Raw genomic sequence first — 17197 nt, forward strand, 5'->3', positions numbered from 1 at the left:
ATAGTTACATGGCTACCAAGGGGGGCCCGAGTGGCCGAGTGATCTAAAGCATTCTCCATTACAGAATTTGCCATCTCACCACTGTCTGCGTGGGTTCGAGTCTCGGATTCAGCCAATGTGGGTATGTGAGAAAGCTTACCAGTAGCTTCTCGTGGGTCGCTGGTTCTTTTCGGGGTTTTCCCGGGTTCTTCCTCCACCATTAATACTGGCTGCCATATATAGCCTATCGTGTGCTGAAGAATGGCATTAAACCCTACAACAACTAATGGCTACCTATATTACTTGGTTCTTTAATAGTATTAGAAGGTTTATAATGAATTAGCAACTTTTATTGATCCCTCAGCTTTGTCCAGATAAGATAAGAATTTTTTATTTCAGACTACATAGTCCATACATCTAAATTAAAATGTAGATAATTTATTATAAAATTATGTGTTCTGTATTCTCCTAAACAATGGACTGTAATTTTCCTATCACCACACTGTCATAAAAACACCTATGAAACTAGTAGTTGCATAACTTGGGTGAAATCACATCGACAGAAAGAATGTTTGTCAGGTTTCCAGTCGGTTTGAAAGAGTAGATCCCTCTATCCATGCACAGATGTAACATTGAACCAGTAAAGATATTTGAAGCTTTTATACATATTGACTGATGTGTTCAGTCATTTCCTCTGTGCCTAGGTCAAAGTCACAGCAAGGAGTGATGGAAATCTCTTGCCCGTTTCATATTCATGGCTGTCACATTTTTAAACTGCTACAGTTATTTTTTATTAAACTTTACCCAATTCCACACTGTATCATAGTGTTGTAAAGTCCCCAACTCAAAGGTCAAGGCTGCAAGACATGCATATGCATGTGGCACTCTTTACGCAAATTTGATTTAAGCATTTTAATTTAACGTTATTGATAATCTAGAATTTTCAATTTGCACCACTGCTCGTTTTAATGCCATTGTTGGCACCATGTTCCATGACTCACACTCGGTTCAGGTATGTATTATATGTATTAATTTGTTTCAAAATTATACATATATAATCTTTACATGAAAACATAGGTATAATTAGCCAAAGAAGTTCCTTGCTTTACAAATTATAAATCTATGGGAAAATAACTTCTCATTTACAGCATTACTTCAGGAACACATCTGTGACATCAAGCTTCACCTGTAGTATACAGTTGTGGTACTCTTATTTGAATATGTTATCAGTTGTTGAGGGAAAGAACTCTTTGAACTTTGCAAAGTCTTTAAGATAAAATATCTTAACTTTCAATACATGCATGCAGCTTAAGCTGCAGATGTTATTTTTAGTGTTGCTTTTATTCTTTAAGCACAAAGAGTTCATTGGTGAAATCAATCTGAATAAAAGTAAAATGATAGCAGACAAAATTATGTTTTGGTGTCCATATTTTCATGTTGCTTCATTTATTCTTTTTGATGAATAAAAGTCTTGACAGTACAATCACAATATTCCTTTTCAAAACATGTAGTATTGCTTGCGTTATTAATTTTTAACTAATTTGATATTGTAAGAATCATTCAATCAGCCTTCATCACATTCCCATTTCTAACTAATAAGAAAATATCTTTGTTCTCTTTGCAGCCTTACAACACTGATAGAAAACCTGCACCAAACCGATGGGAAATTTGGTGTGCTGGATGAAGTGCATGGAGACCCCACTGCCATGATGCAATCCAGTATTTCCCAGGCTCTCAGGATAGATGACCCCCCAGGGCTGCATAGAAAGACAAAATTCCTGCTATCGGAATGGGTAAACATGCTCCTGTGGCTAACTGCCGACAGAGAAAGTAGCCTGGCTTTTGCAGCATTCATGCGACAGGTACATTATATTAAGTCGATATTTTGAACATTAGCAATTCGTTTTGAAAATGGAATCCATATATTTTGTGAACGATGAATGTTTTGTGAAATTTAGTGATTTTGAATCTCTTATTTTTCCTGCTTTAGAATTTTCACCATCACTTTATATTGAGATTCATTTTAGATCTCTAACAAATCTTTTTAACAATACTCTTTACTTTTGCAATTTGCAGGCAGATCAGCTTTGCATACTACAGACAGATGACCTGATTACCCGCTTTTTTCGTCTGTGTACTGAGATGTGTGTCGACCTTGGCAACAGTGCACTGTGTCAACAGTTCCTAAGCTCCATTAACATTGTGACTAAATGTTATGTCACATGGGATGCTTATGCCCATCTGCTAGCTCTGCTGGTCAAGCACTCGGGAGGTGTTGCAAACACTGCCACCAAGATTAATCTGCTAAATAAGGTACAGCTTTTAGTGATTATAATTAAATATACTTGTTACCCAGGGATGATGCATCACTCCTTATAATTTTTGGTAATTTATATATATTTTTTTAAGAAAAGAGACTGCCTTCGCAAGGTAAATGCAACAGCTCATTGTAAGTTTTCAGGGTGAGTTAAAGGTTTGAGCTATAAGCAGTTATGCTCAACTGAATCATGTTGCAGAAACTGATGAAAATAGTCTTATTCAAATAATTTACAATTTCCCCAATCTTGATATAATTTGAAGTTTATTTATAAATATCTGACTATTTCTGCAGGGCAGAGGCTGCTGTAAAGTTATGAGTGGTGTAATTTTGCATAAGGAAAGATGCCATTTAATATTTGCTTGTGCGTCTTCATTGGTAAATTTTTAAGGGTAAGTTTCTTTGAATAACCATCTTTCAACCAGTATCGAAACAGTAATTGTTATCTTTTAGACAAGTTGGCTCATTGTCAAATTACTTTCTAAATGACTTACAATTTAAGTCTGCCAAGAGGGAACATTTTTAGTTACAGTTGTTAAAAAAAAAACTTCTTTATTTGTCATCAGTCATTCAGGCACAGTTACTACTGAGGTGAAGCATGTATTGAAACTTTTTTTGGCATAACTTATACAGAATCAAGTATTTGCTTCACCCCAAAACAAACTAGGCATTTATATTTTTAAACTTGTTTCCAGGTGCTAGGTATTGTTGCTGGAGTGTTACTACGAGATCATGAGGTCATCCAGACAGCATTCCATCAGCTTCCATACCACAGAATTTTCATTAGGCTTTTCATTGAACTCAATGCTGCAGAGCCTCTCCTTGAAAACATCAAGTACCAAGTGCTTACTACCTTCTGGTTTGTGTTTCTGTTTTTAATTCTTGTCAGATTGTCTATTTATTTTTCATCAAATATGACTGCATAGATTCTGTTACTGTCTGCCACTACTTTGGAATTATTGCTGCATTTGATTAATTGCAGAAAGGTTATTGAATTTTTTAATTAAAAGTTGTCAAACCATGTTTTCCATCAAAATTAATGCAAATCAGTTAACATAAATGCAAACACCTTAATAACAGATGGCCATTTGAAGAGATTATCATTATTGCAAACAGTCATTTAGATGGCTGTTTGAAGTGATTGACATCAGTACAGTCATTTCAGATGGCTATTTGAAGTGATTGACATCAGTACAGTCATTTCAGATGGCTATTTGAAGTGATTGACATCAGTACAGTCATTTCAGATGGCTATTTGAAGTGATTGACATCAGTACAGTCATTTCAGATGGCTATTTGAAGTGATTGACATCAGTACAGTCATTTCAGATGGCTATTTGAAGTGATTGACATCAGTACAGTCATTTCAGATGGCTGTTTGAAGTGATTGACATCAGTACAGTCACTTCAGATGGCTATTTGAAGTGATTGACATCAGTACAGTCATTTCAGATGGCTGTTTGAAGTGATTGACATCAGTACAGTCATTTCAGATGGCTGTTTGAAGTGATTGACATCAGTACAGTCACTTCAGATGGCTATTTGAAGTGATTGACATCAATACAGTCATTTCAGATGGCTGTTTGAAGTGATTGACATCAGTACAGTCATTTCAGATCACTATTTGTAATGCTGATAATATCCTTCATCTTTGCTGTTGTCATAAATAAATGATCCTATCTCTGAAAGATTGGTATTTACCAACATCATGATAACCAAGACCATCTTCAGATTGTAAGCCAGATATCTAGAGGAAAACTAAATTTATGGATGTATGGGGAGAATATTCAGAGTTGTCCAGTTAATAGGAAATTGTTCACTTCTGTGAGAAAACATTAATTTTTAACTCATTGGATTATGGTATGGCTATGTGTCCTTTACCCATTGTGTGTCACTAATCTCAAGGCCTGTTCTTAATCCAATATTGATCAAAATTGGAAAATAGGTTTATATCATCAGTATCTTGTACAGATTTCAGTATGAGACAGGCCCAGCCCTAGGGCAAAGTGAATGAGGCAACCACCTTGGGCCCTGTCCTTTCAGTAAATCAATGCCGCAATGTAATTTTTTTGCTTGAAACCCCGCTTTTCGCTTTGGCTATCTTGGGCCACGGAAATCCTAGGGCTGGGCATGGAGTGAGATTTATGCATCTCAATGAGGTCATTGTGACCTTGGCTGACCTTGTTACCACCCAGGAGACAATATTTATGATCCAATTTTGTCTCAGTCTTAAAAATATGCATGTATGATCAAAATCTCACGCAAGTTTGACAATGAACAAGATCTGTGCTTATTACTGTTATTTAAGTTGTTAGCAGAAAGGCCAGTTATTCAGGATTATACTGAATTATGATTTTTTTGTGAAAATTTTACATACTGAATTACTTTGAGAAAACGTGGATACAGGTACAAAAGCACTTAAGCACCAATATGAGAGACTGGAGGATATATTAGTTTCTCTGTATAAGCTATAAAAAATCTGTTGAACAGCAAACAGGTGGTTAAACTGAATATAGTTGAAAAATGGTAGCAATGATAATATTTGCAAGGAAAAATATGTTTATGGTTGGGGCAGTCTGGCCAAAAATGTTAGTGGAATGATATACCAGGAATTCTGGATACCTTATTTATTGTCACTGGACCATACCTGTTGCTGATTGTTACTGATATGTGTAGGCTTATAGACAAATAAGTGTGTTGGCCATTCTGGACAAGAAAAAGTCATGCTAGAATTCTGGATAAGATTTCTTATGGTTGGACATTTCTGAGTAAGGATAAAAATTTTGATAATTTAGATCATGGTTGAGGCAGCAAATATTGATGCACTTTGAGTATATGCAAGATATTGTAGTGTACTTGTATACAAGATACTGGTAAAACCCATTATATCATGATGCTCAGGGTCCAAGGAATAACATCACAATATAAGTGGGATCGTGTTAACAATTTGTTTTATACTGGCAGTCAGACAAGTCAGTGATTGGTGTAGCATGTGTAGCAGAACATAAATTCTCCAAATGTAAAATTCATATGCCATGTGTCATTCAAAGACAATAAACATACATGGTATATTATCAGTTGACAAATATACAATGTAATTTGTGACAGACCGGAAATGTTTGTTTGACTCCATTAAGTTTGCTTGATCTTACTAAGGAGTTTACAGTCATTGGTATCTATGACATTAATTTTTGATGCAGGCTTTGCTTCAAACAAAATTCGGCTCACTGTTGGATCTAAACAGTGCTGACAGTATTCAAAAATCTTTTAACTAGTCTGAACTTGATAGCTTTTCTTTATTTTATTAACAAATATGAAACTGCAATATGTTTTAGAAAATTTCAGAAGTTAAGGCAACATTAAACACAGTGCTGGGATTAAAAATCTGCTAGGGATACGAATAATTGGCTTTTCCTAGAGCATGTATTTAGGATGTTAAAAGCAAGGTCACCTTAAATAAAAAAATGGGAGGCATGCTGCCATTTCTTAAAATGGGTTTTGCCTGTATTGTGGTGAACTCATATCTAAGATGGTTCATTTAATTTTTTTTAGAAATTTCACCCTATATTTGAAGGATTTAGATCTTGCTTCATGTTCAATCATTTTTCTTTCCAGCAACTTGTTAGATGTTTTGAAGCCTACTAATGCACCAGGATATGCTAATGCCTGGCTGAATCTGATGTCACACAGGGTCTTCATAGACAGAATGCTTTTTTACACTTCAGAACAGAAGGTATGACCCTTTTTTGTTTAGAGTGTATTTGACCATTGATATCATGATAAGGGGACTATGTTCAAAATCTTACTAATGTTGTTGATTCAGTCAACCTCCATAAATCGAAAATAAAAAATGTTGTCTTTTATTACAACCTTTTCCTATCAAATCATCAGGGATGTGGCAATGACTTGCATCTACCAACCCATCCATTCCTTCACATCTCTGCCAGCTCCAAATTAGAATTAAACATTTGATTGGCTACATGGTTGGATTGTATGAGAGGATGCCTCAACTTACAAAGACTATTAGAAAAGGTCAAAAGATTTTTAAAAAATAGTTATTTTTGGGGTCTTTTTAAATATTAGTTCTTTGTTCTCAACAAATTTTGCAAATCACAAAGACAGTAATTTTGTCAGAAGGTGAGTGAGGGATTCCATTTAAAAACTTTTTTCTTTTGTTTCTGTTAAATGTTTTCACTTTAATATTTTTCAGCCATTATAAGTGTTATGAAAATCATGATTCAATATTATGTAGTAATTTCATTTAATACTAAGGATATGACCTGATTTTCATTTTCAGATTTGGGAGATGTATGCACAGTTAATGATTGATCTGTTCATGTTTATGTCACCATTCCTCACAGATGCCTCTCTTGAAAATCAAGTACTTATGCTGCACAAGGTAAGCATGGCTAAATATGGGTCTGTCACAATTCCTTGTTAGAAAAATTAGTCTAGTTATATATATATCATATTATTTGAGGTATTGATCTTAGAGATAAGCTATCCTATATAATCCCTTTCAAAGCATTTTTAATTGGATGCCCAATTGACCTCTGATTTAATTTTGTGAGGTAATTTGTTAAAAAATTGACAGTTTCATTGCCTTTATATTTTTCAACCATTTAAAAAGTTAATTGAATGTGATCTCAATAGACCATATTAATATACCATAATATATCATCTTTTCACAGAATACACTAAAACTGTTACAAGTCCTGCTTCATGACTTCCCAGAGTTTCTGTGCGAGTATCATTATGAATTCTGTGATGCCATGTTGCCACACTGCATCGAGATGCGCAACTTAATATTGAGTGCCTCTCCACGTAACATACCTGTGCCAGATCCATTGATACCTGACCTGAATGTTGACATGCTACCAGAAATAGCATGCCCTCCACACATTAGCACTAGCTTTGCAAATGTGATCCAGACAGCTCCTTTCAAGAAGGTAAGGTATCTTCATTCACATTTCTCTTTTTATGGATATTCATGATTTGTGTAACATACAGAAAAATTGTACTCTAATGTGCATTTGCAAAGGATAATGGATCTCGACTTTCTCCTTGATAAATGTTATATATTTTTTGAAAAACAAGTTCTGTCCACCAATAACTTTTTCACATTATATGCATTTTTGACCTGTGTGTACTTGAGGATTATCACAACTGTTGTGAAAAAATAACCTCCTGTTTGACTTGGTTAATAATAAGAAACATTAAAAAAATTATAACCAGAGTGGCCCTAACACTGGCATGGTCTGCACGCTCAGGCTTAACTGAGATTCTCCATATTAACACAGTGCTGTATTGCTTATTGCAAATCTATTTTTCCCCAGAAAACAGTGACAGTTCATCCTATTTGGTAACTGCTGGATAATTCCGTAATTACCATAAGGTTGAGAGTTATATCCCTTTACACACATGTACGTATACTGCTTGTTAAATCCACATGAGAGGCAAATTTGTTTTTGTTATTCTTTTCCTTTGCTGATTTGACATTGTAAATATCAGAAGCTGACAATGTAGTATATTCCTTTTATGTAAATAAATGTGTAGCATCCAGCCCTTTACTGAAAATGGATTTTCCAACAACTGGAAATGACTGGTAAGCAGGATTGTTGGATAAACTGACTAAATTCAGTGCCTCTTTTATCTCATTTATGCTTCTAGGGGGTAGGTATATTCAGACTAGAATTTTTATTTGTTTCCAGCTTCTATAAACTGTCCTTTTACAGTTGTGCGATTGTTTTCTTATTTCAATTCCAATAGATAGAGTAAAACAGTCGGGTAGAAAAGCAGTGGAATAAATGAACTGAATAAAAATACATAATATTCTTGTTCACAGGATTTGGATTCCTATCTGAAAAAAGGATCTCAAGCAACCTTCCTTTCTATGCTCGTGAGGAACCTTAAGGTGAGCATTAATGTAACTTTATTCCATTATTTGGAATCCAACAATTACAAAGTAAATGTGTTTTTATAATTCTGTTTTTTATCATTGGATTCCAAAAGACACCCATTGTAAGATAATTGCCTTCCTTAATCTAGAATTTTGGGATCAAAAAGTTGTTTCTTATGATAGCAAAGTAGGACAGAAAAGTAGGCCTTTATTTGTTTTGTTGTTTTTTTATGAACATTCATCAACATTTTGTGTAAACATTTTTTGCTGGTTATATGTCATACATAATAAATTACATGATAATCAAGTTCTGATTAGCAAACTACAGTTTTTTTTTTTAATTGTATGATTTTCCCAATGACTTGGTGATAATATATACATGGCAACAGTCAGCACCACTGCCATGTCCAGCCATTACACACAATGTGTATATTCAAATGATGTTTGCCAGCCATGTATGAATTCTGTTATTGTCTTCATCCTTGGTAACTTATGTTGTGTTGTCCTGCAGGTGGCATAGCACCCTCACCTTTGGCTCTGGCACCTGTATTACACCACAACATAACACAACTGTTTCTTTAGGAGAAGGCAGTAAAAACGAAAATAATGCAGTTTGCATTTCACAAAACACTGACAATGCTATTTTTGTTTCAGTCAAATGAACCTGACAACTACAATGTACCACTGATCAGTTCACTTGTTCTTTACGTGGGAACTCAGGCCATCGACTACATCAACAGCAAAGGTCTGACACCCAGCATGACCACCATCGCAAACCCCAAACACACAGAATTCTTTGATGATCTTTTACATGGATTAGATGTAATGGGTATGTAATTTTTGGCTAAAGCTTTGTCACAGAAAGAATGTGTAACTACTTTATGGATAGGATCTCAGTTATTGGTGTATTGTTTGCTTATATTTGACAATGTACATACTTTTTTCTGGCTTTCTTTTTTTCTTCCTGCAAACATGGACAGTCAAAAGAAAATTTTGATCCATATCCAAAGGATTCCAGGAAGGAAATTTGCTCACACACAATATTTGGTGACTCAACAACTCTCCTTCACTATCCATGTTCAGAATATTGTTGCAAGCTACAGTCGTCTTAGGTGCAACTTGTCAACTAATAAATGTTTGGGCTTCCACAGCCAGCTATATTTAAGAGACTGCAATGCATATTCCACTATAGTGATTGGTACCTTTCCATAAGCAATTTCATATCAGTTCCTAATTCATGTTTTGATAGTAACAGTTTTGAAAGATATTGCTAAAAAAGCATTCTTCTGACTTTGACTTCTTGGCCAACTGCTCAAGCAGATGTCAGATAAGCAATTTCAGGCCCACAGGAGGCTCTTGTTTCTTGCTCATCATTCATGGCAGTATGTATGTCAGTATTAGAATTTCCTGGTTTCAGAGATTTGTCCTCTTTATTAATGATTTATTCATTTCCTGGTTAGACCAAAATGATTATGGGACGTCACAAAAGCTACACAAATCAGGGAACCCAGAACTATCTCTTGCAAGAAATAATCATCCATTAGAAAATGTCAAACATGAAAAGCTTGTAGGTGTGACCATAGATAATAATTTATTATGGAATGATCATATTGATAAGCTTTGTAAAACATTGTCATCCAAAATTGCCCTACTCAGCAGAATCAAGAAATATTTACCTATGGAAACTCGAAATCTATACTACAAGTCACATATTCCTCCAACAATGGATTATTGTTCGAATGTATGGAGAAACTGTGCTAAATCTGAGCTTGACAGGATTTATAAACTTCAGAAATGAGCAGCACGTGTAATTTTAGATGCATCTGTTGATCATCCCTCAAAAGCATTATTTACAGAACTCAAATGGTTCACAATATATGACAGGATAGATTTTCACAAGACAGTTCTTTTATATAAATGTCTACATGGAACTGCACCAGAATATCTTCAGTACTTATTCAGGCCTTTTTCAGCACAATACCAGTTGAGATCAATATCACATGGAAACCTTCTAGCACCAAAACCAAGAACAGAGCAATTTAAAAAGAGCTTCCAGTACTCTGGTACATTTCTGTGGAACAAGCTTCCGCTACATGTAAAATCTGCTGAAAATAATAGAGTATTTAAGAAAAAATATCATGAGCATGTATGTGTTTCTAATAGATAATGGAATTTAGTATTTTAATACTAAACATGTTAAAATAAACAGTAATTATTGCTATCTTCATATAATGTGCATTGTTATACTCTCGTTAAGAGGGCCTCAAGGGAGAATAGTCCTTGACTAATGAGTCATCCTCTATAAATAAAGCATTATTATTATTATTATTATTATTATTATTATTATTATTAAAATTTAAGAATTTCCTGGTTTCATTGATTTGTTCTCATTATTGATTTAGAGCATTTCCCAGTTAAACCAAAATGATTTAAATTGAAGACTTTCCTGATGATAATTTCATGTATGAAAGAAATTTATGGACACTTAAGATTTTTAAAAAAATTATTTTCTTGCCTGAATAGAGAGAAAAATTTAACATATATGTTGTGTTTTTCTCAGCTACTGTTTGTTAAAAATGCAAACTAAGTAAAAACTGTGTGGCGGCCACTTATTACTTTTTCTTCATTCTTTGCTTTCAGTCATAGTAGTGGATTAAAATTCAGCTTACAATTTGCACTTTTTCCCCAGGTCGTTTTTTGTTCCTTACTGCCGTATTGAACCAGCTGACATACCCTAACAGCCACACACACTACTTCAGCTGCCTGCTGTCATACTTGTTTAAAGAGGCAAAGAAAGAGGAAATACATGAGCAAATTACCATGTAAGCACTCCAACAGCTACTGACATTTTTTAATCTGAATGTAGTCTTTATTATCAGAAGTTGTTAAAAAGATTAAATAATTTAGACAGGAATATTAGAAGGAAGACTTGTCAGACATGCATTTTATAGCATTCATTGAGGATGGAGAAAATGATTTTTTATAAGGCTTAGATTCAGACTGTTGAAACTTTACTGTAGTTTTCATCACCAAAATTCAAAGATCCAAGTGAGGTTATTTATGTTATTGGCATTTTTTTACTGGATTTGTTTTAAAACAGAATGTATGCTTCAGTGCATATTGATGGAGGTCTTGTCCATGAACAAGAAACAATATTATGTCTAAAAATTTAGAAAAAATCTATATCAGTGTGTCATAAAAATGTAATTTACGTAGTATGAATTCTTATGCTTCTAACTCTAATTTTGAAACAGTGAAGTTATGTAAACCAAGTGAATGATATGCCCACTTGGGTGTCTTATTTATATATATTACATATGTTATTGATAACATTTAAATGTGCCAGGTAAAATAAAAAAAGTTGAGGTGGTATTTTACTTTTTGGACAGAATAACATGAAGTTCTGAAATGTATAGTACAATTGTGGTTTCCATGAATCTATATTTGAATCAGGTTGTCTGTCTTTGCATGTTCAATAAGATCTCATTTCTTTCCTAACAGATTAATACTGGAGAGGCTGGCTAATAATCAGCTTTATCCATGGGGCCTGCTTATCACAGTCATTGAGCTCCTAAAGAACCCAATCTTTGAGTATTGGAGTCGTGAATATATCCACGGTTTTCCAGATATAGAAAAGTAAGTGCATAACAATATATAGGTTTCATGTGTGTGATGGCAGCCTTTCTTTGAAGTCAGATTTTACTGCATATATAAAATTCTATGTAGTAAAATCCTACTTCAAAAAAGTGCCGCCGCTGTTCACAAACTCCTCAAAAATATTATACATAGTGGCTAAACATTCTCATTCAAGGCAATAATACGTGCACACATCTATCATCTCGTTGACTGACCCAGTGGGTTGTTCCACTTCTGAGTATACCTATGCAAATTAGCACAATGGGTTCACCCACTGCAACCTTCAACACATCTCACTAGCTATTGTCAGCCAGTTAATGTGAAACTTTGATTTTATAACTCACCACTCTTCCTTTAATTGCCACTATTTAAACTGCAGAAGTGATAGTTTTATATCAGTTCCAGTCATTACAGATTACAGTCTATACATGCTACATGTAACGGACATTGACTGAACGTTCTTTTGTTGTTTATTCTTTTAAGATTACTAAAAATTGTGTTTCTTTGAAACGCAACCATGTCAGGGGGTTTGGGAGTACAAAATCATATTTTTAGCAAAGCTTCCATTTGATTAAAATTAGTTCTCAATTTCATGTAGGAGAGTGGTAAGATTGCGCTGTGTTATGGCATGTATGTCAACATCTTGAAAGTACATTTACTCATTTCATCAGAGTGATCAAAGTTTCCTCAGGCAAAATGTTTTATTTTCAACAAGCCCGATAGGCACCTCACTTTGAATACAGGATGGGCCCGAACTAAAATCAGAGGGGCCCCGGGCATTGGGCTATCAGATTTTTTTTAGCAGTGCTCCATTAAGTAATCTCTTTTACACAACAGTTACATGATACTCCATGAAGTAATCTTTGTCTTTGATAAGCCATGGTGTAATGTACACTACAGTTGCATATTAGTTCTTCAGCTCTGATTGTATTTCTGTTTGCATATGAAATACTCAGTACCTAGAAGGCTTTTAGTTTCATTAGTGGCTACCTGAATTTTTCGTTGGTTGCAACCTTGAAACTGCTTTTTGCATTCCTTTTCTTGCTACATATTGACAAAAGTCTTGTAATGAATTTATGAATATATTTAGCTTCATTTGTCAAAAATCAGACCAAAGCCAGTGAATGAAAGTTGGGAGGGTGTATACTTCAATCACCTCATCCATCAAGCCAACTGTTACAGGTTTTTTGCAAAACATATCTTGAATCCATTGAGATAACTTGATGAAATGTGCTTTTGATTAAAGTTTTTCAGCAGTGCTTTTATCCTGGGCTTGACATGCATATCCATGGCTTGACATGCATATCCTATGGCTTGACATGCATGTCCTGTCCTGTACTGGTGTATTACAAAGTTTGTCTATCCACCCATACATCAATCATACTTGTCTCCATAACTACATAAAATCTTCATGAAAACTGTTATGCATCAAATTTGACTTTGTCTGGTCAGTACTTTTAGAACCATCTTCCTTTTGTTGTTCTTTTGTTTGTTTTTCATTTGTGCATACAGTACATATCTAATGGGACAGATCTTACTTAACTCTAAACCTCTTGAATGAATGATTTCATTTACTAAAACACATCCTGAATGGAAATGGTGCAGCTCTGACCATCAGCATGTCTACTATCATGAACAAGTTTGAAAACTAGACTTACTTTGATATATGAGTCAAGTCATAGTTTACTGCTTGCATTGTTTTTCTCCATTGAAGTTGTGAACATAAAAACCAGTACACATACAAGTGACATAAAAACCAGTACACATACAAGTGAACATGATTGATAAACAGGTTGATAGCACTGGGTTCAGGGTTTTGGCTCTTGACTTCGTGATAGCTTATGTGCATGATGACATGCAAATGTTAAATGAATTTTCTTAAGAATATCTTCATTGATGCCAGGTTTCTTTTTTTTAAAACTAATTATGGACTTGATCATACATATGATGTGGGTAGTATCTGAAGTTCACAAATCTTCTATCCGTTGAATTCCACGACAATAATTTTTGTACTGAACTTCATATGAATGTATTAAATCAAAGACATAAGAAAATAGTTTTGTTACCAAATTTACTATGCTGCAGTTTCTCAAGAACATCTTAGATGGTTTCAGTAGTTGGCAATTAAGAAAACTAGAGGAGATTTAAAAAACAACAGATGGATTGTAGATTCTGACAGACTGATTGTAGATTCTAACAGATTGATTGTAGATTCTGACAGATTGATTGTAGATTCTGATTGTAGATTCTGAGAGATTGATTGTAGATTCTGACAGATTCTTGTTGCCCAGTAAAGCATGTCACATTCACGAAATTCTTATTAAAAATAAGTTTTATCAAACAAGCTATATACAGTTAGAATTGGCCTAACATTTTCAGAAGCCAATGCATTGGCAGTGGGAAATGGCAACCCATATTATTTTTTGAGGCTGGTTTACATTTGGCTTTGAAGTTACATCATTTGTCATATGTATACACTAAGTGTATGACATATAATGTTTGACATTTCCCACTTTTTGTTGCAGATTGTTCGAGTCTGTGGCCCAGTTACGTGATGCGCAAGAATCAAATCCATAATACCATGCATAAACCGATGTCTGCACAGTCCAAATCAAATCCTAAGAATCAGCAAGAGCTAAATCGTACTACACATAAACCAGAATCGGATGAGATACATTGAGAGCTCAATCCTAACACACATGAACCAGAGTTGGCTGAGATAAAAATAAACTTGGCTAGACATTTTAGTGGCATTGTTTGAGGATAAATAGTATTAAAGATTGTACTTAGAAATAATTGTATGGGCTTGAATATAAATCCATAAATCATGGGTGCACTGTCAGATAAATCCAGAATCTAATATTTTGTACCAATAAATATCAACAAATATATTTTTGTAAGGCATATATGTCACAATAATTGATTTAATGCTATAAGTTTCTGAAGGGTCCAATTTTGTACTAAAATACATTGATGGATATTTCAGTGTTCATACATGTAGTTATTTTATTTCATTCAAGAATTGCAGCAATGTGAAGGTAGATCTTAGTCAATATCCACCTTTGAAAATGTGTTGCACGTCGTTTTAGGTTAATTCTTGTAACGTTCATGAAATATCCATACATAATAGGTGTGCTGTCAGATAAATCCAGAATCTAATATTTTATACCTTTTGTCTATCTTCCTACAGAGTACTTCATAATTTAATTTGGGATTATGTCATTAAGTATCAGGCCATATGTAATCCCAGGATCATGTTTCTATGAGAGGATATACGTTTTAAAGTCATGAAATCTTAGCATTCATAGGAACATGAGGTTTTTTTGTTAGCGGGGCCACAAGGGTAGGTATCAAATGAATGTGGTTTGATTGTGAAGAAGTCAAAGAGATTATCCTTGTAAACATTAGTGTTACCAATTTTTCTTTGTGCTACATTGAATAACATTCATTACCAATAACGTTTTTGGCAATGACCAAAGAATTTAAATTTGGCATTATACGAGTTGCTTGTAAGACTTCAATAGAATAAATTTGACATATGAAAAATTCAGATATATTGAAGGTTTCAAAAAAATGTCCATATTTGATCAGTTGTGCTATTTTCATTTATACTGAAAAATTGTTTTCATGAATAAATAACAGCAAGTAAATCAGTCTAGATCAGGTTATTTCACATTTTCTTAAGACAGTATGCCATATGGAAACAAGTTTAATTTCATGTTTAAAAACCTGTGAAATAAAAAAAAATGGACACAAATCCTTGATTGACAAATTGTCTGCTCAGAGACATAATCCTGTGTCATGTCAGTGGTTTTTTTTGTTTGGGAAAGCAATAGTCATATTTCTTAGTTCTTTCAATAGGCTACTGATTTTGAGCTAGGCAACTAGGTGTTGTCATGGTTGGTCCAAGACACCATCTGATTTTTAAATTTGTCAGACCCTGATCGGTATTGTTTTTCATTTTAAAAGTACAACTCACTGCCTACATTATCTCTCATAATGCTTACATCATGGCTCATAAATATAACAGTTGTTTGTACTGTTTATATATACTATAGATTTATGATATCAAAATATTTTTCATTGTGGTTTGTTATGTTTTTCTTCTTTGCTCTAAACTTGGGGGAAAAAAGGCCTGAACTTACAACTGAAACTGCTCAAAAGCCACTGAATAACTTATTTGTTAACATTTTATTATAATTTGTGTAAATAAGATTTTGTAGCAATTTGAATATATCAGCTGCATTGCATATGCATGTTTTATTGGTTAGAAATATTTTACCAGCAGGTGTCAATGTTTCCATGATTTTACCAAATTAAAAACTTTGTAATAGCTCACCTGAGCCTTTATGATGAGTACTGTTATGTTGTTGCTAGAGGCACTGTAGGGTAGATGCAGTTTTGGCAAAGTAAATTAAAAATGTATTGTAAATACTGTGTCCCTTTTCTTTTAAAAACAAATAAAATTTTATTATTAGACAAATAATTCAGTTTAAATTTAGTATTTCAAGTTTGATATGATACTGTTGCTAAACAGAACCATAATGAATGTCTTTTGAAAACTATAATGAGGAGAAGACTAGAATTACAAGACATATATCTTATTTATTTTAATTATGTCATTTCTTATACCAGGAGTTCATTTATTATGATAAAAAGAAGTGTTTTGAGGTACAAGGATGAGAATTGCAATAGGGATATGATAACAAAATATTTTAGAATGTTTTACAACGATTATGATGGTGTAAAACTGTTTGATGTGACATAGATTCTGGATGCTTTATCTTGGTGCAAAACAAAGGTTGATTTGACATCCCATACATAACTGGTATCAGTATATAGTACATGTTTTGTAATAAAATGAGGTTACTGGTATCAGTATACAGTACATGTTTTGTAATAAAATGAAGTTACTGGTATCAGTATACAGTACATGTTTTGTAAGAAAATGAGGTTACTGGTATCAGCATATAGTACATGCTTTGTAATAAAATGAGGTTACTGGTATCAGTATACAGTACATGCTTTGTAATAAAATGAGGTTACTGGTATCCACCATTTGTACATGTTTTGTAATAAAATGAGGTTACTGGTATCCACCATTTGTACATGTTTTGTAATAAAATGAGGTTACTGGTATCAGTATACAGTACATGTTTTGTAATAAAATGAGGTTACTGGTATCAGTATACAGTACATGTTTTGTAATAAAATGAGGTTACTGGTATCAGTATACAGTACATGTTTTGTAATAAAATGAGGTTACTGGTATCAGTATACAGTACATGTTTTGTAATAAAATGAGGTTACTGGTATCCACCATTTGTACATGTTTTGTAATAAAATGAGGTTACTGGTATCACTAT

The 17197-nt window shown here is 33.8% G+C and overlaps 1 protein-coding gene across 1 annotated transcript; it reads left to right on the plus strand.

The window, feature by feature from the left end:
* Nucleotides 1-1624: 1624 nt before the first annotated feature.
* Nucleotides 1625-16328, plus strand: LOC149779587 (CCR4-NOT transcription complex subunit 1-like). The gene is made up of 11 exons (XM_089938653.1): nucleotides 1625-1841; nucleotides 2056-2292; nucleotides 2992-3155; nucleotides 5912-6029; nucleotides 6594-6695; nucleotides 6988-7245; nucleotides 8142-8222; nucleotides 8850-9024; nucleotides 10885-11017; nucleotides 11697-11831; nucleotides 14357-16328. The coding sequence occupies exons 1-11, from the start codon at nucleotides 1686-1688 to the stop codon at nucleotides 14406-14408; spliced, it is 1611 nt and encodes a 536-aa protein (XP_089794779.1). The 5' UTR covers nucleotides 1625-1685; the 3' UTR covers nucleotides 14409-16328.
* The last annotated feature ends 869 nt before the right edge of the window (nucleotides 16329-17197 follow it).

The sequence above is a fragment of the Sinohyriopsis cumingii genome, chromosome 17 (assembly GCF_028554795.1).
Source record: "Sinohyriopsis cumingii isolate HCF-2022 chromosome 17, ASM2855479v2, whole genome shotgun sequence".
NCBI lineage: Eukaryota > Metazoa > Mollusca > Bivalvia > Unionida > Unionidae > Sinohyriopsis > Sinohyriopsis cumingii.